Source organism: Lutjanus erythropterus, chromosome 7, assembly GCF_056507025.1.
Source record: "Lutjanus erythropterus isolate fLutEry1 chromosome 7, fLutEry1.hap2, whole genome shotgun sequence".
In the NCBI taxonomy this organism is placed as follows: domain Eukaryota; kingdom Metazoa; phylum Chordata; class Actinopteri; order Lutjaniformes; family Lutjanidae; genus Lutjanus; species Lutjanus erythropterus.
In genome coordinates, this window is record NC_139323.1 from 25,255,592 (window position 1) to 25,280,192 (window position 24,601).

At 39.2% G+C, this 24,601-nt stretch overlaps 3 protein-coding genes across 3 annotated transcripts in view; 1 reads left to right on the forward strand and 2 right to left on the reverse strand.

The window, feature by feature from the left end:
- Positions 1-5,072, reverse strand: part of xxylt1 (xyloside xylosyltransferase 1) — a 37,557-nt gene extending 32,485 nt beyond the window's left edge. The window contains exons 1-2 of the mRNA XM_084723305.1: positions 4,147-5,072; positions 2,150-2,778 (exon numbers count right to left, since the gene is read on the reverse strand). Coding sequence (XP_084579431.1) covers positions 2,150-2,674 — 525 coding nt within the window. The 5' untranslated portion in view covers positions 2,675-2,778; positions 4,147-5,072. The remainder of the gene's footprint in view (positions 1-2,149; positions 2,779-4,146) is intronic.
- A 351-nt stretch (positions 5,073-5,423) lies between these two features.
- srsf11 (serine and arginine rich splicing factor 11) lies at positions 5,424-16,157 on the forward strand. The gene is made up of 12 exons (XM_084723304.1): positions 5,424-5,773; positions 7,837-7,970; positions 11,866-11,975; positions 13,114-13,203; positions 13,294-13,340; positions 13,439-13,572; positions 13,737-13,818; positions 13,971-14,084; positions 14,390-14,479; positions 14,587-14,658; positions 15,042-15,219; positions 15,342-16,157. The coding sequence occupies exons 1-12, from the start codon at positions 5,652-5,654 to the stop codon at positions 15,546-15,548; spliced, it is 1,380 nt and encodes a 459-aa protein (XP_084579430.1). The 5' UTR covers positions 5,424-5,651; the 3' UTR covers positions 15,549-16,157.
- Positions 16,158-20,009: 3,852 nt separating this feature from the next.
- ankrd13c (ankyrin repeat domain 13C) overlaps positions 20,010-24,601 on the reverse strand; it is a 35,778-nt gene continuing 31,186 nt past the window's right edge. Inside the window, exons 10-13 of the mRNA XM_084723306.1 lie at positions 23,281-23,360; positions 21,763-21,861; positions 21,507-21,607; positions 20,010-20,469 (exon numbers count right to left, since the gene is read on the reverse strand). Of these exons, the coding sequence (XP_084579432.1) occupies positions 20,339-20,469; positions 21,507-21,607; positions 21,763-21,861; positions 23,281-23,360 (411 nt within the window). The 3' untranslated portion in view covers positions 20,010-20,338. The remainder of the gene's footprint in view (positions 20,470-21,506; positions 21,608-21,762; positions 21,862-23,280; positions 23,361-24,601) is intronic.

Genomic DNA, 24,601 nt, shown 5'->3' on the forward strand with positions numbered 1-24,601 from the left:
GGAGATAATCACTGCTTGCCTGGGCTATAGTTTTGAGAAATGGATGCTGTCTGGTCCTCTTTAACACCCTGGTAGCAGCACTTCACCATCACATTTGAGTTCTGAACAGTAAACCTGGCCAGTATTTTACAATACACACTTCAGCTGTGCTCCTCCAAGACTTTGAGCTCAGTCTGAGTACAGAGTGAAATGAACAGGAAGTAATCAGAACAGCAGGCTCAAAAACTGCCAGGATGCCAAGCTGAGCAACCCCCCTCACCAATCCAAAGCAGGCATGGGATCTGCCTGAGCTAATACAGAGCTGTAACATCCACACCAGATGTTGGAGATGATGAGACATTCCTGAGAGCGAAGGCCGAGCTGGTGAGGAGGATGTGGAAAGGGATAAGTAATTTGTAAACAAGTTTATGGTTGTGTGCTCCGTGCAGAATACAAAAGAGGGAAAACGGGGCAGGACATTGCATGCAACAGAAAGAGCAACAGAGAGAGGGCATAATCCTCTGTTCTGGCACAGACATCACAGTAGAGATGGGGGTATCCCCATTAGTGAGGAATTGGTTTGGAAGGTCAACACTGCCCCCATGTGTTTCAACTTCAAACAGCACATACAGGTCTTCCTCATCGAGGAGACCTGGGTTTGCTTTAACACCAGGTCAGTTTGCTTCAAACCGAGTGCTTGTCAGATTGTTGAACGGTGCCTCTAATCTTGTCACCCCAACACCTTTCTGACATGGTAATTGGGCTCTGCATCACAGTTGGGCAGGTGGACAATTGGCGATGGTGATGATCAAATCAGATCTGACAAAACTGTCAGTTCTGTGATTTGAAAGTGATCAAATTGGATTTTTGTCTCCAGACATGTCAGCATGGGTTGATGTGGTGATGATAGGCGTCAGTAAATACGTACACTGGTGACGTAGCTCTCCAGTGTGGAAGCATGAAAAATGGAGAGTCTGTACAGAAACCTCCCCCGAAAGTACCAGCAGACAATATATTTCAGCATCTGTCCATGGACTGTTATCGTCGTTGCCTTCATAGCGGCACGATTCTGCTCAGCCGCTATGATGCACTTCCGTCACTCTGGATTTGACGTCATTGTTGTGTGTTGCGTTGACAGTGACACGGAAGACACTTTGGCCACTCAAATTCGATTTCAGAGCGTCTGGACTGAGACGCATCACAATAAATCCAATTGGAATCATATTTCAACCCCCCTCCAAATGTGTCCTAGATCCAATTTGCGAAAATTGCATTTAAATTTGGGTTTTTGATGTCCAGACTCTCTAAAAATCAATCTGGATATGCAAAAAAGCAGATTTGGGTTGGCAGTCTACTTGCTTGACTCATGAGAATATTGGACCTAGAAATTGGATCACATGCAAAAAGAGGCTGAAAAACCCAGAGTGTTACATTTGTGCAACATTTTGACAGCATCCACCCATTTCCAGTTTGTCTATATGGTGTGTTCTGGTGCAGAAATGACTCTCCTTTGCAGAAGTTGTGAATGCCTTTTTGCACCTGACTCAAGTGTTCACTATTGAACTAATAAAACAGAATAAATTGTCATTCTGTGAAAAACAAAATTCAACCACTTTTCAAGCACTTTCAAGGTACGGAAACTTTCCAGACTTGCAAAACCTTTATCATCACATGTAAAATGTTACCATGAATGCAATTGCAAAAAATGGAATTTACAGAATTACCCATATCAACTTTGACTGTTTTGATCATGATTATTTAATGCTACTTGTGTTAGCTATTGTAACAATTATGTTGAAAATATCAACCAGTCAAATTCAATCACTTTTCAAACATTTTCAAGGTGCATTTTCAAGCTATTCCAGCACCTTAAAGCTGGGAAATCCTATATTTATTTATGAACATACTTATTACTTTACTTCTTCATCACATCAAATCAGATGATACTGTGCTTTAAACAACCAAAACAATGTTTCATGATAGAACAGAAGGATGACGCATTAAAGAAAAACACAACAAAGTTTCTAGTTTCAAAATTTCTCACACTCTTTCCAACTTATTTCTTTATCTGAAAAGCAGACCATTCAGGCAGACAGTGAATTATAAAAGTAATGCAATCACAGCTTCAAGCACCAGTGAAGACCAGTGAAAACACGTTTAGAGTTCCTACCTCATACTTGAACGTTGCATCAAGGAGAAATTCCTGCAACATCCTCTCTCCCAGCTCTTTGCTGGCCTGGTCGCTCACAAAGTGGAGGACCAGCACCTCTCCTTCCAGGAAGCGTCCGTGCTTCACCATTGACAACATGGCCACCCTGAACTTGTCCTGCAGGCTCCGGCTCTTGTCCACCTTAGTGAACATCATGAGTGCGTGGTAGTGATGGTCGCCAGCATCGCTGGACCTGAATCCCTCGCTCTCTCCACCTACATCTCGCTCCTCTTCTCCTTGCTCCTCAGATGCAGCTGGGCGTGAGAGGCCGGTGTCCACAGTGAGGTCTGCATCGTTCCTGTTGGTGTTGTGGCTGGCCTGGGTCTGCTTGATCCTCTTTGTGGTGCTGGAGAAGTTCTGCTTCTCTGAGCCAAAGTAATAAAAAGCTACAACAGCAAGTGCAGCAGCCAGGAGCAGCACAAACTGATAGGACCGGAAAGTGCTGATCCTACCCATGATTCTGGCTACCAGTCTTAGGATGCCCATATCTCCCTGCTGGTGTCATGAGAATGGGGGCAGACATGGGAAACTATTCACCATTTTATGTCCTTCTTATTCATAGTTATATTGCTTAACTTGCAAACATTTTCCTGAAAGAGAAAGAAAAATAATTCAGAGATCAAAACCTGTAGGAGTATGAAGATTTAGGGTTGCAGTGGTATACTGTTTTACGGTACACCATGATATGACAATTGCCAGTTATCATACAATGTACAATGTACAATGTATCTACGGTATTGAATTCTATTGTTTTAGTGTTATTAAAAAATATAGAACATGATATTTAGTGCAATTATGATAAAGTAGAGCTGCAAAAATTAAGTATTAAATGTGTTTGTCTATTTTAGTAACCAATCAATTGGTTTGAAAAACTTTGGTGATGCTCCTGTTGTGAATTTAGAACAATATTGTGTGATGACAGGCATTAATGCAACTTTTTAGCCTTCACTCCACAATCCAATCCATTTTCAAGACCTGTCAAGATTTATTTAAAACATTTTGAATTATTGAATTTGAAACATTTTAGACTTTTTAAGGACCTGCAGAAACCCTATACACCAAACAACTAATCAATTAGTCAAGAAAATAATCAACAGATTAATTGACAATGAAAATAACCATTCTTTGCAGCCACATAATAAAGGTTTTATTCCACAAAAAGACCTTATTTCCATTCCTCTGAGGGTCATTGTAACTGATAGCCTAATATTGTCAGTAACTGTATAATACCATGAAACTGTGATATTCTCTGAGACAATTAAGGAACAGTGAAAATCTCATACCACTGCAACCCTAAAGGTAACATGTCAGAGGTCAGTGCACAAATTTCAATCCTTTGAGTGAAGAGCCACTTAAAATAATTACAGCTATTTATTCAGTCAATTATCTTTGCCAAAAAAGATTTAGTTTTTAAAACAGTCTTTGCACTTTTTGTTTAACTGAAAGAGAAACTTTGCAACATCTTTTTAACGCTTCCTATAATAAATTAATTTGTTTTGACATCTACGGGATCTTCTTGAAGTTTGATTACAATCCAAAAATCGCTTTAAATAACATCCTTTACTATCCATCTACGGTATAAACAATCACACGATTTAATCTAACTCATTTCATTTGTGGATAATCACCAACATCACTGTTCATCTCTCTTCCTACTATTATGTCTATTCCAGTATAATTCACTTCCTCGACTCGGCAATCGAAAGATAAATGGTGTGTTTTTACACACGTGCTCTTATTTTTTTCCCCATTATTCTGATACTCATGTTAGATGTGGTTTTTAAGCCTTGCCAGTTACACTTCTGCATCTATAATACTGGTTTCCCAGAGCTCTGCAGGCAGTGTTTTCATACGTTTCGCTTCAATGTTAGCCTTTAAAGCTCTAAAACCCCAACGTTTTTATGGGCAGAAAATATAATTTATCTTTACAGAAAAGGGGCAGAAGTTAATCTACTTGCCTGTTTCATGCAGTTGATCTCTGCAGCTCCATCTTGACAGCTGGTTCAGGGATTATGCTGCCTTGAGTTGTTGACCTGATTGGATCCTCAACTTTATGGAGGAACATTAACCAACGTTTCATTGAAATTTAGTGACATCGTTAACATCCATGGCAGGAGATACAGTCAAAATAACTACCGTACCGAACGCTGCAGCAACCTGTTGACATGCATGAACCCGGGATGCTAAGTTAGCAAGCCACGACTTTGCGCCTAGATGTGGGTCGTTGAGTTGCTCTCCGGTGCTGTTTGTTTAACCCGAACACAAACCGAAGCACTCACTGACTGTTTAACATTACCAATGTATTTTTTGCATAAATCTTTCATTCTTGAAATATGACGATGTTTGCATGAAGAAAACGACCAAAAAAAGACACTTGATTAGGACATGCCACTAGCTAGCAACCTAGCAACAAAATACTGTGACACAACCTAAACCACACCCACTTTGATTTCGGACGTATTGCGAGCCATGCTGCCTTCATGTACAGTTGGAAAAATGCCAGTTGTAATTTTTATATATGAATGATTCCTAAGTAAATTATACTTAGTTGCGCAGGAATTTAATTTTAATTGATTGGTTTATTTGTTTTTGTTGTTGTTTTATAGTTTAAAACAAACTTTTAAATGTTGTCTGATAGATTTTATTCAATATTGATACCAATAAATCAAGTCTGTTCTTAAGGCTGATCTATCAGCCAATACTAGCTTATTGAAGATATATCAGGACTGGTGAATATGTCTGCTGATAAGTAGCAAGAAATTGTTAGTACAGAAATACCAAAGTAGGCTTTAGGTGATCAGAAAATGTGTCACCTCACCATTACATAGTTTGTTTGCCAGAGAGCACTGAAAAGCGGATTTTACAACTAAAAAAACACAGACCAATTTTAAGGGATTTCTATCAAAATTGCTCTTTTATATTATGCATTTGTGTAAAATAATAAAAAAAAAAAACTATCGACTCAAATATCATTATTGGATGTTTTAAATTGATTGATCAGTATCAGCCTAAAAATTCCAGTAATGGCCAGGCTACAGTTATTACATATAACACAAAGTTAGCTTTTTACTGTGATGCTATAACACGATGAAAGGAGTAGTGTTAGTATTATTTTTTAAATAGCAACAAAACCTACTATCATATGATCGCGCCCTATTTGAATGGGACAATTTGTGTTTGGTAGGGCAAAGCTCCTTAACTACGAGCTTATAAACTGTACGTGAAAGCAGCATTGCTGCCTCGCGACATTTTGGGAAGCTGCTTTGTTGCTGTGTGCAGCTCTCGGTCGTTGTCTTCTCGTCCGCAGCAAACATTAACCACCCTCTATATACATGAAAGATGCTAACTTGTGTGTTCGCCTGATGTTTTTTTCCTCGTAAACGTTACTCAACTCGTTTCTTTTGTTTTAGATCCAGGCACGTTGCTAGCGTAAAGCTAGCTAGCTTGATTAGCAGTCGCGAAAATGAACTCCAACACGCACGTCATTCAGGTGACAAATGTGTCCCCGAGCACAACGTCCGAACAAATGAGGACTCTGTTTGGATTCCTCGGAAACATAGAGGAGCTCAAATTGTTTCCACCTGAGTGAGTATAATGAACTTTAATCCGCAAAACGGTGTCTTACCTAACGTTAGCTTTAACGCGGGGCTCCCGTTGAGGCCTGTAGTGTAGAGTAGGCCTCACTGCACGGCATGCTAATGCTAATGTTTGCCCGCGTCTTTACTGAATGCAGCAGTTGTCACTCCCCTTAACGTTACTATATGATGAGAGACACATACTGAGGACTTTTCATGTTGTGTATTTATGTGAGAGGTTTAGAATCGATCTAAATTCTCCTTCTTTTTCAAACGGAATGTATAAAGCACCGAAACATTTCGCCGATTAATCGGTCGACAGCTAATTAAGTTAACATCGCTGACAATCTTTGAATTGTTTTAGTCAGTTATCAAGCAGAATGGTTGCACATAAACCTAAAATGGGGTTTACATTGTATCTGGTTTGGACAAACCATCAGACACCGGAGAAATTCAGTTTACTTAATGGTGCTTAATTGAGTGAAATATTTTGCAAGTCGCGTTTGGCAAAAAAAAGTATTCTAACATTATGAAGCATTGTGGTTCCGTGCAGAGATGCCCTGGCCCACGAAGCTTGTTCTCCAGATGTAAGAAAACATGTTTGTTTGGTACAGACCCCAACAACTGTAGTTTTACAGTGAAAATGAAAATATGTACAATAGTTGAGTAACTGCAAATAGTGTAAGTCCAGCGTTTTTGCATGGTAAATGACGAAAATTGCTCACTTGTCAATTAATTGATTGATTGTCTGAGCTCCGAAAATACTGAATGTTAACCTGTTGAGGCCCATTTGCCCTCTCTCTGTGTTACATAATCGGAAATGCAATGATTTGTGTATTTTCACTTCTCGTTTCTGCTTATATACTAAATAATTGAACCGTCGGAAGAGAAATGGTCAGATTCATTCGTGTAAATAACCTGTTGCAGCCCAAGATGTAACAGCTACAGCATTTTCTTAATGTAGTATACACTGATTTAAAGTGATAGTTCAGATCAGTTGAAGCAGGTTTGTATGAGGTACTTCTCCATAGTTGGTGTATTACCTACAGTAGATGGAGGTCGATAGTGAAATCAGTAATTTTATCTCACAAAACACAGTTGCTGGTCTACTGCTGCCTGGATTGGTTAGTTAGTTTTATTGTGACTTAAATGAATCAGAACTATCCTTTTCAAACACATGGTTTGCCTATTCGGCTTATGTAAAGGCTGTCTGACTGCAAGGCAAAGAGTTTGAAATATTCAAAATATAGTGTAGACATAAGCAGATTTTTTTTCTTGCTTTAGGGGCGCTGTTTTTTTTTCCCCCAAAGTAGCCATTATAGCTTTTACTGCTTAACCGGTCTGTAGCAGTACAATGTTTATCTTTCATGCTGGTACGCCCCTCTGCTTCTCTAAAGTGGGGGTGTGTCACTCAGCATCTGCTGTAGGTAACACACTGATTTAATGTATCGCCACTTCTAATTTAAACTATCCCTTTAGTGTAGTAAATGCTGATTTTAACAAAGTGGAAAAACAAATAAATTTCACATTAGTAGTATGTCACTGACTTCCTGTTGCTCATCCCTTGGGTTCCATTTATCCCATTTGGGATGCTAATAAGCTTGTGCAGTGCATACTTTACAGTATGTTAACATTGACTACAGCAGGAAATAATTGTCTCTGCTTTGTATTCCCCTCGATCGAATTACATCCGGCTTCTCGGCAGGTAGGACATGTCAAGGACTTTAACAACAACATAGTGACAGTTCAATCATAATTTCACTTACAGGCAACCAGTGGGGAAAAGATAATGGTTCAAAGCATCAGTGATTGACAGTGATATTTGATTCTCAACAGATTGTCAATGAGAGTTGCTAACATTACAGGACACTATGATCAAATGTTTCTATGATACTATATCATTCTAAGCAGAAGATGTAGAGATCAGAGATTGGGACAAGATTGTATAGCCCATAATCCATTATTAACACAGATGTCCCTGGGGACACACAGCTCACTTAAGTCAGTTTGAAGAAGGCATGTTGGGTCTCCTTGTTTGTATTCTTTGCACAACATATCTGTATTTTTTTCCAGTGACTCTCCCTTGCCTGTGACTTCACGTGTCTGTTTTGTAAAGTTCCTTGAGTCTGAGTCGGTGGGAGTTTCCCAACACCTGACGAACACCGTCTTCGTGGACAGAGCCTTGATTGTGGTCCCTTTTGCTGAAGGTGGGTGTCTGTTTTATTCCTGTCTCACTCACATGGCTATCTCTGAACATACGTCACAATGTGTAGGCTGTTGTAATAGATTTGCAAACACTATCTGAGCCATTGTGAGTCTTTTTTTGACCAAGCAAACTTAGCTAAGCTTTTCTATGCTTGGCATTTCTAGGTATGTAAAAGGGAAATGTACATTTGTGTCCATGTCTTACAATCTAGCTGTAAACTTCTCTCTCTGTTATTTGTGTTGTGGTTTTCATAGTGGACAAGTCATTTGCAGAGAGCCCCTTCCTTGCTGGCTGAAAGTGGTCCTCTGCTGCCATCAGGAGATTAGAAAAAATAATGGCACCAGGCTCGCAAGCCCCCTTCTCTCTCTTGTTCTGCAGTAAAATATTAACTCTTTATTTTTTTTCTCTCTGTTCAAGGCATCTTTTCTTTTTAAAAATTTGCCACACAACTCTTAAGCAAAATGAGGGGGTGGGGGAGAGGGCGCAGGGCAATCTCAATTCCTCACATGTTCAAAGGATTTTAATTTTTTTTTTTTTCCAAAATAAAAATGTATGTCGATTAGTAGGCATGCACCGAACTAGGGATGCCCCGAGCAGATCTGCTGGATTGATATCGAGACTGATTATTTTTAATTAATTGGTATTGACTTAAGTTCTGATCCTCTGTTTATATTTTAATTGTTTTCACTTAAAATGTTCTATTGTGCTTGAACCAATGAATTTCAATTCATGATACTTGACACTGACAGCATGCATCAGTGACAAAAGCCACTTTAGGTCTCCTCTATCAGCAACATTTTGCAGGTGTTGTACACCTCCAAAAGATCTGCAGTTAAACCATTTTAACTTGGGTATAATTTGTTATGTAGCATACATGTAGTTGATTTGGAGTCATAACAGATCCACTTTGAAACATTTTTATCCATTGATTGTTAACCACAACACTAGGAAACCTTTTCAAGACCCTGCACATACACAGTGGTGTTTTCAGACACTGGTTGATTAGACCCATGTTGGGTAAGGTTGGGTGGGGCTGTGATGGGAGTTTGCTCAGGTCACCAAACTCCAGGTGTAAGTTTCCCCGCCTTACCAGGTGAAATAAAACTTACAATAGAGTGAGGGAGACGTCAGTCAAGCAGAGTCTTATGCCATGGTCACACATGTGCAAATTTGTGTCCTCACTTTGCGTGGAGGTCAAATTTGTGAACTTCGACTGGCGAAGTTGGAACTTCAACCAATAGCAAAGGTGTGTGTGTGTGAGACGTTTGCCTCGGCAGGCGATGGTCACTCCCTTGTATTTGCGCATGTGTGACCGTGCCCTCACAGGTCTGCACAGTACTTAGGAGCGGTCTAATCAGCCAAATAAGTGAAAACACCCGCATGGGTGTACTGTGGTTCTGGCTTTGTTTTCTTAATGCAGCGCTGTTCACCAAACATGCAGACTGGACTGCCTAATTAAATACAATCTTTGCCTGATTAGGCTAATGCTGCGTTCCAAACAACTTCAAAATTTCCAGTCTCCTATTAGAACAAGTCCAATGGAATTCTGCACAGAGTCGGTGTTTTTACTTAGTAGACTCGTTGCACTATAATGGGAGCAAGATATATTTGTCTGTATTTAATTGAGAGAATAGATAGTATCATTTAGTCAAGTGTCATAAAATGTATAGTGGGGTCTTTTACCTTGTGCACAATTTTCCTCTTCTGTTTCATTTATATGTGCAAGGAAGCTGTGCTGCTTTGAGTTCAATTATGTGCGTACTTACCAAAGAAACTTGTTAGTTTGTTGGGGTGCCCCTATAGCTCAGTTGGTAGAACACTTGCCTTGGTACTGAGGCTTTCAGTCCTCTGCAGCAGCCACTGATTTGACTCCTTCCTGCAGCCCTTTGCTGTGTGTCATCCTCTCCCTTTATTCACTTCTCCTGCTTTTTAGCCGTTCCTATCCAATCAGCCATGTGTTTTTATGTTTGGCATTGTGCAGGGGCACATTTTCCTTAACTGATCAGCACGTTAGCAATCAATAATCAGTTAATAAGATGATAGAAAACACAGATCTTTCTCATTTTAATTTGAACTATTCTAGCTGCACTCTAGTAACTGAAACATTAATCCATAAAGCACAAACAATTTAAACAATAATAAAATAAAGCTCTCACTTGAAACTGCCTGTACTTGTTCAACAAATTGATCAAATTAATCTGGAATGGGGTGCACTTACTGCTATTTCTAGACTAACAAGGGAGACCAAACCAAATCGTGAAAAAATCTGAGCTTCAGGTAAATGGTACATGAAACATGGATTGTCAGTTAATACTTTTTTTTTTTTTTTTTTTTGAGGTTGGAAGTTGGAAATTTGAAGTGGAAAATTCTGACCTCGATGTTGACTGGAGCGCATCATTATACACTGAGCAACTGCATTAAAAAAAGAATATAAATGCTGGATCAGAACTTTGTATTGGTAGAATCCTAATAGTTAATTGGCTCCGATCGGGAAAATGTTCGGGACATCCCTACACCCAGCACAAAGCATGCAGGATAGATGAACTAATCAGCTGTGCATGCTAGAATAGATTTTGAAGGTGTGTGCCATCATCTACACAGATACTTTCAGGAGATGTGGTGGAAGTTAATTAGCACATAATTTGGTTTATTAATCATGATAAGCACACAAACTGCTTTTGGCATTTACCTGCCTCATGTGCCAAAGCCTTGTATTATTTGACACTGTGCATCTGTATTTCCAAATTGTCACTAACACACGAGAGATAAACGTAGTTTGAAGCCTCTGCTTGATGTTGCAGTAAAAATGCTTTTTTGATTGACCCTCTCCACACATGACTCTGAAAGAGTTGAGTGACTCTCACGTTTAACAGTGGTGTTTCTTTTGTTGTTGTGTTTTACAGTTCTTTTTCCTGGTTCAGCCAGCCCTATATACCAGGCCCTGCTGAAAATGCCACCAACAGTTTTGTCTTCTGCAGCCTTATCCTGTTTCTCAAGTGTCCTTTCTGTTGTGTGTGTGTGTGTGTGTGCGCGCATGTGTGTATGTCTCTCTCTCCCTCTCTCTCTCTCCCCTTTTAAAATGTAAAATGTCAGATTTAAAAAATAGCCTGTTTTCAGATTGCACAACCATGGATGATCATCTCCATAAGATTTTCACTTTGATTTTACTGTTTTGGTTTCTTCAGCTTTGGGCACATTTTTCATGATTTTTATCACAGATTTTGCTGGCAATAGCCCTTTACTGTTTAGTGCAGTTTAGCTTTGATGTTGTTTAGTGTTTTTACTGTTGGCTAAACATTAGCAGTACTGTAGATTGTTAGCAGCACTTTATCTGGTTGCCAAGTAAGTTTTTTTTTTTGTGGTGGGATTGTACAAAGTCACCACCAAACAAAGCCCAGAAGAGGTAATATGAGTGAACCTTTTCTGTTGTTTTATTGGTAATGGTAAGTGATGTTGAAATGTTCCCTTGTGTCTACACCCAAATCATGAACTTTGTTTTCTGTATCTCAATGTTTTTGTGTGCTTTATAGCGAAGCAGCCGGCGCGAGTCGCTTGTTCATAAAACATCTAATGAAAGTTGAGAGCACATCCCACGGGACAACTGGCTGTGCTTGCTTACGTTTGGTTCATGACTTAAAAAACAAGTACAGGTGATAAAATCTTGGCAGTGTTGACCACAGTGTGTATTGTGACTTTTAAACTCATAGCTGCTAATCCTACAATCATACTTTCACAAAACAAAGTCAGGGATCAAGATTTACAGACAAGACAAACAGTGGACTTCTTATTTTTTACTACAGAGTAGTTAGACTGAGGTGGCTTGTCTGCAAGTCTTGTCTGAGTGTTTATCGATGTTTGCTCAGAGCATGTACTGAAATGTTGTTGTTCTTCTCCAGGAGTCATTCCTGATGAATCTAAAGCTATGTCGCTGCTGGCTCCAGCCAATGCCGTGGCAGGAATGATGCCTGGGGGAGGCCTTCTTCCAACACCCAATCCTTTGGCAACAGTGAGTATGGAAAAGCTTATGTTGTGTTTATGATCTTTGCAAATGTTCCACTTTTCTGTCATAAGTGTGTCGTGTGACACTTAACATAACTAGGGCTAAATTGCAAGTGTAATGATTTTTTTTTTTTTTTCAACTTTATTTTTTGATTAATTTAAATATTAATTTCCCTGAAACAAATATCAAAAGCTTGTATTGTTATTTCAATATTTTCAGTCACTGCATTGTTTTTAATGTGAAATGTAGAGCTGGTGAGGGCAGTACGCTCAACAAACACAAAATATAGTATGTCTACAAGCTAAAGAGTGCACGTTTTTCATAACCTGAAGGCTAAGTCCCCCACAGCAGCTGCAGCTAGTAAATGTTAGCACACCTACGGTCAGTACTTTAACAGCATAACTTAACCCTCCAACAACAAAAATGTAAGTGAGGCATCAACAACTTTCTCAACATCTTCCGGTGATTAATTAGCTTGTTAGATAAGTTCTTGTTGGAGATACCTGCGCTGTCTTGGTTGGCTTAGCATATTTATTAGCATTAGTCATCTGAAACTCATTACAAACATGGAACTGTAATTTTGTGTTTGTGAAGACTTGCAGTATGGAAATGTTTGTCAAAGTTATTGAGAACTTGTTTTCGAGTTGTATTTGATTCATAGGTATGAGTTGAAGGAGCTAAATGAGAGCTAGATGTGGAAGGAAATCGAGAAAATATCACAATTGTTTAAATTGTTGGCCGTGTAAAATTCAACAGCGATGCAACATGCAGAGAGGGAACTTTGAAATGGGCGTACTGTTCACTTTGCAAGCAATTCAAATTAAATCTCCTCCTCATTGCACTGAATGCATACATTTTCTTCCTTTTTACTGTGGGTGGCCCTGGTGTGAATGGAGCCTCTTGAATACTAATTATTAGTGCATGAGCCAGATTTACTAAGACTACCATAAATTACTGTCAACACTAAAAGCTCTTTCGTTTAGTGTTGTATTTAGTAACACTGTAAGCACTAATTCAGTTAATCAGAACTCACTGCTGAGACATGCTGCTGGGTTCCTTCAGCTGGATACTAAAAATGTTACGAGTGCCGTTAATTTAACACTAAATATATATGTGTATATTGAGTGTCACTGTGTTATTTCAGATGGGAGGGACACCATTCGGAGGTCTTGGAGCTCCCAACATGGAGCAAATGGCTGCAATGGGAATGCCGGGACCTAACATGAACCCCCAGGTGAGCACTTGATCAGTTGCATTCATAGTCGGAGGATGTTTAAACAAAATATTTTCCTAATGGTCATTTCTTCCCCCATATCTTTTTCAGGCTCTTTCTGCAGACTTCCTGAAGCTCATGCAGTCCATGGACCCAAAGTAAGAAACTGCACACACTCTTCATACAGGTTATGAAATCCCATTTTCAGCCTACATGTTCTTGTGGGAAAAGTCTAAATAATTGATGGCACTTGCAGATTGAATCCATTAGCGGCTGGATTGAACTTGAATCCAGGACTGAAGACTGATGCTTCCAATAAGGAGATAGAAGAGGCCATGAAGAGAGTCAGAGAGGCACAGTCTCTCATCTCTGCCGCCATTGAACCAGGAAGTGAGTGCTGTGTTTTCTCATGTCAGGCTGTGTGCTTCTCTTGGAAGCTGCATCAACTTACTGTTTTTAGTTCAGTTTATTCAGCTGTGGAACTTTTGTTCCATTATGTCAGCAAGAAGTTTACAGTGTTGTACATATTTAACTTCATATAATTGTTTTTGCAGATAAGAAAGATGACAAGCGCAAACATTCCCGCTCCCGTTCGCGGTCACGGCGCAGGCGGTCCAGATCTCGCTCAAGACACAGGTAAAGACACCTGCACATTTCAGTTGTGGACTACAGTTATCAGATGTGTGCAAAATAATGCGATATGATGCTTTACTAGACAATTACTGTATATGTAATCTCTGGAAGTGATGTGTTCTGATTTTAAAATGCGATACTTCTTCATTTGGCAGACGTTCAAAGAGCAGGTCTCGGCGGAGGTCCCATTCAAGGAGTAGGAGAAGGTCCAAGAGTCCACGGAGGAGGAGGTCCCATTCCCGGGATAGAAGCCGCCGCAGTAGATCAAGGTCAGCATCTCCATTATGGTCCTGAGGGCCAAAGTAGTGTTTTTAATTTTTTTTTTCATTTTATTGCTTGAACACATGTGTTGACCACTGTGACTGGCAATATAACGAACTCTAAGTATAATCATAATTTTTATTTTCAAGACTGGCACTTTTTGAAAATAGAAAAATTTGCAGAAACTTGGATGAGCCGATCCAGTTTTTGAACAGACTCAGTGCCTCGCTCACTCGAACTGTGAAGAGGATGGTCATGCAAAGTTTCTGCTGCTGTTTGCTGATGTTGTTGATCTTGTTTGTGTCTTGATCAGGGACAGGAGGAAGGAGGAAAAGTCTAAGAAAAGGTCCAAGACACCCCCCAAGAGCTACAGCAGTGCCAGGAGGTCTCGAAGCATTAGTCGGTGTGTGTGTATGAGCACAGCGTGATAGTGAAATACGGGCGCACAACTCTGTTCACAACGGCATATAACTCATTTTCCTTTTCTGATTTTATTTCTTTATGTCCCAGGAGGCACAGACGAAGCCGCAGTGCATCTCGGTCCCCCCGGAGGAGGTTGTCCAGGTCTCCATCTCCCAGACGGTGAGTTATCATGTGCATTTTACATGCCATCATGGTTGTATGAGCTACTTATCGATACTGATTATCGATTTTAGGCAGACAGTCTTTTCTAGTGGGAAGCCACTGTTGCATAAGTCAAGTATTGTAATGTTCAAGCCCACCAGACTCCACTGATGAGTCTAGTTGAGCAAAGAAGCAATTTTAGGTGGACCTTGTGGCTAAAATACAGTTTACATTGCTTCGCTTCCATGTTGGTATTTCCCTCTGCTTCTCCAAACTGGGGGCATGTTAACAAGCTATCAGTAAGAACCTCCTACAATCCCATGTCAAATCATCCATACTATCCCTTTAACTTTTATTTTGGAGTAGAACAACTAAAAATGATTCATTTGTCATGTTCACAGTCACAAGAAAGAGAAAAAGAAGGACAAGGAGCGTGAGAAGGACCGGGATAGAGACAGGAGGGAGGACAGGGACAGGAGCAGAGATGAAAGAGAACGCTCCACCAGTAAGAAGAAGAAGAGTAAAGACAAGGAGCGAGATCGGGACCGCAAGTCTGACAGTGAGAAGGGAGATGTAAAGGTATGTATAGAGCAATGAAGTTATTATTTGAATTAGTAGGTGGCTACTTTTATGTGATTTTGTTGTCAAGAGTTAATCCTCGTATTTGGGCCTTTTGTTTAACACTTTAATCGTCTTGACAGGTGACTCGGGATTACGATGAGGAGGAACAAGGTTATGACAGTGAAAAAGAAGGAGAGGAGGATGACGACGAGAGGAAGAGCGACTCCGACTCTGCCTCATCCCCCAAAGGCCAGGAGGAGATGGAGAGATCTGAGGGCCAAATCCCCAAAAAGTCCAAGCTGAACGGAGACGATCACCATCAGGAAGACATGGAGATGAGCGACTAAGAACATCCCGAACCAGACCGTGTTATCTTTCCACTGTCCTCTTTTATATTTTTAATATAGGCCACAATGTGTATGTGCCTGATCACTCGAGGTAAAAAAAGATTTGTTGTCTTAACTGTAGAAGCATCGGGGCGGGGAGGGGAGCGGGTGTAGAAGGAACACAGTCAAATAATTTTTGTAAAGATGAGAAAACAAGGACTAAAATATGAATAACACGAGACATGGTTTTAAATTGTCATTGCTGTACTTTTTTTATGATCTTGTTGACTTTTCTTTTTGTTGCCTTTATGTTTGAACGTCCTGACAGTAGAATATGCAGCATTTTCCGCTAAAATGTTGTCTTATGTAAATATTTTACTGGTCGGGATGGAGTCCTTTCCTCACTCAGACTGTAAGTCACTCACCACCCGGCACAAACTTCATGTTAATTTTCTGGTTGCTGAACCATTCTTGCTTTAACTGTAATGCACCCAGTCGTGTTTCAGCCGACCTTCCTATTTACACCCTTTGTAAGTGTACACTGTAGATTGAAATGTGTTGTTGCAATGAAATACTTTGTCTGAAATAGGTTTTCCAACGGAAACTAATAAAATTGGCTCAAACTGTCAACTTGTCATGTCATTGAAAGAAAATGAAGCAAAAGTTTGACATTTTGGGAAATACTGTTAAAAGATAAGATTTCTAACAGAAAGCCCTGAAGGCTAATCCACACCATGATTTTTTCTTTTCACCCCGAGAAGGGCTTTTGGGCAAAAAAGACAAAAACAATCCCACATACAACCAGTGAAAAACTTTAAATTTTACACTTCAGATTTCGCCCAGATGTAACAAACAACATATAACATGTTAATTCATGAGCTAGACTAGTCTTAGCCATTTCCAGTCTTTGTAACAATTTATGCTAATCCACGGCTAGCTGCAGCTTTATATTGAAACAACTAAATGTTAATTGCAACTAATGTGACAATTTATGTGTGGTTTAGTCTGAAATGTCAAATAGTGTAAAAAAAAAAAAAAAATGCTCACCATTTTCAGATGGCTTCTTCTGTCTAACCAACGGCTCCAAATCCCAAAGACTTTCATTTACTATCATTAATAACAAAGAAAAGCAGCAGATCCTCACATTTAAGAAGCTGGAAACAATTGATGTTTGACAGGTTTGCTTGAAAAATGACATACGATTGATCATTAAAATAGGTGGCAGGGAAGTCAATTTATTGACTAATCATTGCAGCTCTTCCTCTTCTCATCTAGAAGTAACACCTACAATGTCTCTGGCAAGGCAACAAAAAGAATAAGGAAACAAAAAAAAAAGAAAAAAGTATTTTTGTTACCTTAGAATTTGCCAGGAAGTGGATCTTGTCTAGATGGGAACTCCAAGCCTGCAAAAGATCTCACAAGAGTGATCATTTTAATCTAAACCAAGATCTTTCCCTAACCAAGTGTTTTTTATTCCCTGAGAATATTTTAACCACGACACTGTCACATAAAATATGACATGCACAGTTAAGTACACAAATCAGTTTCACAAATCTTGGGCTCCCATCTAGACACGACCACTGATTATGTTTACCGTTAAGGGCAAAAAACACTTGCTGGTAAGCCCCCTAAATCATGGTTTGGCTAAAAAGGATCACTTTTGTAAGATCTTTTGGTGGGTTTGGGGTCCTATTTGGACACAACCATAATTAGTTTGCACAACATGCACCATAACAAAACAACCTAAATAAATCTCACGAGCAGCTTGCAAAGAGTTCACACTTAGACATGACCCAGGAAGCAAGCGAGCATATTTCTCAAAATGTTGAACTCTTCCTTTAAAGTAAAAGGCTTCAATCAGTAAGTTATTATGGGTGTGAAAAAAAATGGAGTCCAAACTCTGTTAGATATGTGGAGTTTTTATTTTAGTACATTTTATATGAAAATAGTGTCGCAGACTTATACAACAGTTTTTGCTGTACAATGGACATGTAGATGAACGATGAATTTCCAACATAAAACACGGAAAAAATTCAAGCAGCTGAAAACAGGAAGAAGCATGAAGTAAAATGTAAAGCATTGTGTTGGTGAAGAGGCACAGTATCAGTAACGTCTGCTGCAGCCGCCTGTACGGAGGAATGTCATGTAAAACTAAATGTACTGTATTTGGTTATACTGATAATTAATATGGATGTAAATAAGCAAATTCTTCAAATACTTTGAGCCACCACATCTGTGCAGTGGACCTTCATTTAAAACTCCAGGAGCAGGCGAGTTAACAAACATGAGCACAACATCTGTTCATATCAACATGACTTAAAAGCTCATGAAACACAGCAGCAGCAGCAGCAGCAACTCCTAAAAGAGTTTTAGCTTCTCCAGCCTCCAGTCAACACCTCCTGGACTAATTTGGTGCTTTGTGCTTTTTTTTTTTCACCATGTGGAAGTGATTGATTGTTCCACACATCTGGAGGAGGCTCATAAGGTTTATCAGATAGAGCGGAGAGGGAAATAATGACAGGAGAATTAAGAGATTCATTTTTTTTCTTTAAAACATTACAAGTATGTACAAAAATAGCAACTGCCACCATTTTACAAACCAATAAACCCTCAAATTCGTGATGCTACATTAAAAAAAAAAATCAGACGACATCTTCAACTCAGCACAAAGAATAAGAAACAAGAACATAAAAGACAAACCTGTATTTACACACTGTGCAGGGGAAACGCCTGGTTCTTGTGTAAAAATGGCATGAATGTTGTCATTCATTCACTCCCTAATATCTAATTATTCTACAATCCCCACTTTTTTTTCTTTTAGCAGGATTGTACAGTTTGTTACATAGTTTACAAAGGTGTAGTAAGAAACAAAAGGTGTAGACATCATAACTTACACTCGCTGCCACTCAAACAATGAGAGAGAAAACCTTGTGGTACCATTAAAAACTGCAGCAATTCTACCATCGCCTTGCTGAAACTATAATATTTCAAATGCAGGATTAAGACATGGGTCTCACAGAATGAGTGTGAATGAAGAGTGGCTGTAGTGACTTTAAATAGTGCCCAAAAGTTCAGTGATGCTACTCCATGCCCATGAAAATCAATGTTATACACACACACACACACTCGCACACACTCACATACAGTTTTATAATGTGCAGAGTTTAAGTGGAATTCTGCAAAAAAAAAAAAAAAAAAAAAAAGATTTTAGGTTTTTAACCTACAAAGAAGCCAATTCACTTACATGGTATAGTTCATATTGTATGAAGTGGGGTTGTATGAGGTATTTATAGTCGATAGTCAGCGTATAAATGTATGTTAGAAGAAGCAGACACAAGTACCAACACAGAAGCTAAGCAATGCACTGCTGTAGACAGGATCAGCAGCAAAAGGTATTTTAACCACTTAAAAAAAAAAACAACATAATTTTAAGTGTATGCTATATTAAACCACCATTATACTGTAGAGGCTTAATAACGCTCTTTCCAAACCAACCAGACTCCAGTGACAAAATCAGTTATTTTACATCACAGAACACGGAGGTTTCTGGTCTACCTCTGCCTAAATTTGTTTGTGTTGTTGTGTGACTTTGGTGTTTTAAATGATTAGTTTGGCACCACCTAAGTAAAACAATAACACAAACAAACCCACAAATCAAAGCAGCAGTAAACCAGCAACTCCCTTGTTCTTTGAGGTTAAATGACAGATTTCAATAATAGAGTCTGGTTGGTTTGGAGAGAGCATTATTTGGCTTATGTACTGTCAGTTTCCTATGACAACATAGGATAACAACAGTTTCCTGTCAGAAAAGGCTGTCTGATGGCAAGAAAAAGCAGTGAAAATATTCTAAACATAGCATATACTTAAACTGGTATTTATTCTTTATATATCAATTTTTTTAATATTATTAATATGTTTTACCACTGACTCTGTCCACAGCAGTTCATTGCGTAGCTTCCTACACCGGTGCTCCTGCTGCTTCTTCAAACTGGGGCCATGCAAACTGTTGTCTACTGTAGGTAATACACTGACCATGGTACCTCAAACAACCCCACCTAAAAAAATATGACCTATCTCTTTAACATTTCCCAAAACTGAATGTTACATGACATTTTATAGTGTTAAGTACATCTTTGGGAACATTTCTAGATTTGATTATGTTAATGTATTGACTGTAAAAAAGCTGTGATTTCATTCTCTGGCACACCTGTCCAACAGGTGTGCATTAGATTACAATTTTATGTCTCATTGACCTTAAATCTAATATCATGAAACTGAATTTTTAAAAGTCTACTTCAGCAGGAAAAAGAACCTAAAAAGTCATTTTTGGTGGAATTCCTCCTGAACGTGTCACACAGTTATATCAGTGCTTTACTACAAGTCAGTTAAAACATTCCCTTTATAAACATTACTTACATACTTAAATACATAGCATCAACTGAACTGGTTGTCTGTCCTCTATTTATACCCCGTATATAGAAACTCACCTGCTCTGCTGTCACTCGTTTGAACTTCAATGCCCTTTCACTAATCTGAGGTTCAGACTCTCAGCTGCTGAGAGTAAGAACCTGCAACGCTCTGCTTCAAAACACTTTGTTGACACGAGGGGACGTCCACCGCTCTGCCACAGCGGGCCTCCATCGCCTCTGGTGACGCCATTTTGGTTGGGATGGATGATGGAATCCACAAAATGTCTAGAAACGGTTTGATAGCTGCTGTTCTTTCCTGCCATTGTTACTTTTGTAATTCAAAAAGTATGTTTCGTAGCATAATGTTGCTTTGTTGGTTGTTTCCTGCTCCAGCTTTAGAGGTTAGAGGTCTGGGAAGCGGCTGGGATCTTCTTTATAGTCGTTGGGAATGGTAAAAATGGACTGATCAAACTCATCGTAGCGAAACTCCTGAAACGTCACGGTGGCCGTGATCGTAGGAAAGACAGGGATGTCTGCATGGAGACAAGAGCAGAATTAAAAATTCTATCTTTGGAAACACCATGCTTTGCAATTTTACATCTGTCTGGGGAATTTCTCACCATATTTAAAATGAGTAAGAGAAAATATCTATCTATCTATCTATCTATCTATCTATCTATCTATCTATCTATCCATCCATCCATCCATCCATCCATCCATCCATCCATCAGACTAGTACCATGGGAACTTTGCACAGCCCCAGGGTCTTTTGCGATGGTCCTACAGATATCAATGCAATGCAATTACCATTCCCTGAATGCTCAGAAATTCTTACTTCTCTTGCTTTGGGATCCCTTCTTTTCCAGGTAGGAGGGGGACCAGAGATTGTGACAGATACATATGTTTGCTTTACAACCTGCTACACAGCCTCTCTGCATTTTCTTGTTTCTCTTGTTATGTGAAATTAACTGTGATCTTTCTCCGATAAGGAAACACAGCCTTGGTCACCGGTGGATTAATGACGTGGTGGTGTTTAAACACACTGTTTCAACTGATTTCACCATTACCATTAAATTTGTGAAGAAAGGCAACATTTTACTGACTGTAAACATGTCAAATTTTGTAACCGTACTGTGGCGCCTGTGGAGAAAGTCTCCTGCCTCCCTTAAAAAAAACCTTGCAATTTTGTGTAACTGTGATAAGCGCCGTAATTATTTGGGCCTCCTTGTAAATTCAGCAATTGTTATACATTAAGTTCTTTTTCTCTTTGTGCAAAAAACATTGTGTCAGTTTGTCCCTGGGTGTTGGCTACTACAGTCAGGCCCCTGGTTAAAACCAACAGTGTGGTCTTTGCAAACTCAAATGATGCAGCTACGTATTCATCTGCATACGGAGAGGAGAAGTGAGATCAGATCTAAGTGGTCACTCGAGACACATTGTATTTCCTGGTGTGAACTGACATACTTTGTCCACTTATGTGTCCACTTACGATTGCATCACCTACAACTCACGTTAATACACAGCATACAGTAAATGGCACAACGTGCTTCTTCAAATTACATCTGCTTACCGAGTTTGACAGGAAAGCCGGGGGGGAGCTTCATCTGAACAAACTCCCTGAGTTTATTAAAGTGCTTGAATGGTGCAATCACCTCCAGAACATTCAATAACCTGAGGAAGAACAAGGCCAACATGGTTATACAAATTAGTAACCTGTTTTTTTTTCCATCACCTCTCTCCACATGCCAGGAGGAAAGAACAGGATGACATTTTGGCTGCCTGCTCTTTAACTTGGCATCCAGCCTGTTATTAAAGAGATGACTCACGATTCAATGCCCAGAGGGAAGTCTTGACTCATGGCTATCGTGGCTTTGAAGTTTTTCTTGCTCTCTTTGCAGACCAGCTCTCTTCCTAGATGAGGTGCTCTGGGGAGGGAGGCAGAAACAAGAACCTGTCAGAATGTAATCTCATGATGAAGGCAGCTCACTGAGGAAGAGCTCACAGCTTATTATTATGCAGAAACCCTCAATATGTATTCCTTTCCAACTCTAAAAATGGATTAATGAGCTTTGAAATATATTTGTATGGTCATGGAAGGGACTCGTTCAGCTTTCTGTCGTTTATGTTCTTTCCTCTAAACAGTAACTGAAGGTTGAGGAAACAGCTTGCCTTGAAAAGTACAGATAAATATTCTGTGACACTGAAAGTCAGATGCACATAAGATTTTCAATGAAATCTATAAAATATATTCTATATTGCATGCAACATGTGTGTCAGAAGACATGTAGTATGTGTAGTGGAAACTACACAAATTACACAATACGCAGCATTACATATTTTATAGAAATGTAATTAATCTTAAGTCAAACTTCCATTCTTTTAGAGGGGGAAAATAAAATAGTGGATAATTTAGAAGGACAACCAGAAATTGAGTGCCCTTATAGCAGGGGTACTAGCAAGGAAGCTAAGCAATGTACTGCTGTGGACAGGGTCAGCAGCAAAACGCAACTTTAGCCAATTATAAAAGGGCTCATCAAAAAAAAAAAACAAAAAAAAAACACATACATACATACATACACTATATTTAGAATATTTTCACCACTTAACTTTAGCATCAGACAGCCTTTTCTGTCAGAAAACCAACAATATTTGAGCCAAACCAGACAAAAACAGTACCTTTACCTCACAGAACACCAGAGTTGCTGGTCTACAGCTGCCAAAATCTTTTTTTTTAATGTCCTTGTATGACTTTGATGAATCCAAACTAACTTTTTATGATGCCAAAGAAATGACATAGGGGAAATTAATCAATCAAAGGAGCAGCAGATGAGCAACTCCCATTTTATGTGAGGAAAAGGACTGATTTTGTCAACAAAGTCGAGAGAGACATAATTATTTATTTATTTATTTATTTTTATTATTATTTTTTAAAGATTATTTTTTGGCCTTTTTGCCTTTAATCATAGTGACAGCTGAAGACATGACAGGAAAAGGGGGTGACGAGACAGGATGACACGCAACAAATGGGCCATGGGCGGGAGACATATTTAGCTCATATAACAGCAGTTTCCCATCAAAAAGGCTGTCTGATGGCAAGGTAAAATGCTGAGATTATGATGTATATGTATGTGTGTATATGTATGTACATTGCTTTGCTTCCTACAGCAGTACTCCCTTCTGCTTCTCCAAACACTGGACATGCCAACAAGCATCTACAGTGGCTAATACACAGACTACGGATAAGTACCTCATACAGCATGACGTCTAATAATCAAAACCATTCCTTTAATGTTCTGGTTTCCCTTGTAACCGTCTATAAATGAAGCCTTCCTTTAGACACTTACTTTCCATTGTCAGCAGTTATGTATTCTTCCCAGGATATAGTGTTCGGTGAAGGGGGAGTTAGAGACTGTCTCCTCGCCGGCTGAAGAGCAGAGAGGCAAAAAACAAAACAGGTCAAAGTCAAATCTGAGACTGAACTGCTGCAGGGTCACACAGTTAAAAAATAACCCACAAAGTTGAAACATCAAACGTGATCCTGATGGCAGACAAAACAAAAACTGTAGATGTCTGCTGTCTGTGAGCCAACCCTTAATTACATCCGTGGAAAATGCAACTGTAAAAACATGGGTTAGTGTCAGGTTAAACCCAGTTGTACCGTGTATCTTGCTTTCCCTCACCCCACAGACTAAAGACATAGAGAGCACAGACCACTAGAGGGCCTCAGCGCATCACTGAACCCACAGCAACCTCTGTTTGGCTTCCTGAGCTGAACACATACAGTATAACTGAATTACTATAATTTAGTACACCACTGTGCATCTGTAGATTCAAATACATGAGACCTGATACTGTTTCACAGACTGCAGTAACAAAACACCTACAGCAAAGGATACAGTGGTTGAGGGAAAAACAAATAGATGTACACAAAGTAGGAGTCAACCGATTATCAGCCTGGCCAGATAATCATTTAATGATTATCAGAATCTGTTTGTTTGTTTTGTTTTATTCATCTGACTTCAGATAATATAAATTATAATAATGTTGAAAAGTTCTATTTCAATTAAACATATGCTTAAAGATATATTAATAAATGTTTATGTTTGAGTTTATGTTGTTCTAATTTTTGACTAGATTTTAACTACAAATGTAGATTATTTCCAAATATTTTTTACATGATTAGTAAAATTTATTGGTATTGGCCTTGAAAAAAAAACATGCCGGCTGATCCCTAACTGGAAGACAAACAGACCATATACAATAAAAACAGTCAACCCAGCATTGTAAAGAAATGAAAACACTCATTCCTATCAGGTAAGTCAGTGTTAAACATCATAATCTAACCATGGATGAATGTATAAGCCAAAGTATGCAGTATATACACTAACAGGTACACAGTGGGATACTGAAAGATCGTCATATTCAAAGCACAGCACCGAGCCTTGCTGTGTGATTTGCTTCCAGCTGTTACAATGTGACTGCTGGAACAAAAGGTCTGTTTAGTGAGTGAACTAAATGATCTGTATTCTTTAATGAGTGAGTCAATATCAGAAGGGGCTGTGACTCTACCCACCAGCAAAGAGACATAAAAGCAACCTACTTGTTTTTATCAGGGTGTTTTAGAGAGAGGAGTTCCCCCCTCTCATATCAAATCATGTGAGCTTC

Excerpts from the sequence above, each read along its gene's own strand:
- srsf11 (XM_084723304.1), top strand. The coding sequence starts at position 5,652 with ATGAACTCCAACACGCACGTCATTCAGGTGACAAATGTGTCCCCGAGC. Across the intron at positions 5,774-7,836 it reads CTCAAATTGTTTCCACCTGA|TGACTCTCCCTTGCCTGTGA; the intron begins GTGAGTATAATG and ends ATTTTTTTCCAG. Across the intron at positions 13,819-13,970 it reads AGATCTCGCTCAAGACACAG|ACGTTCAAAGAGCAGGTCTC; the intron begins GTAAAGACACCT and ends TTCATTTGGCAG.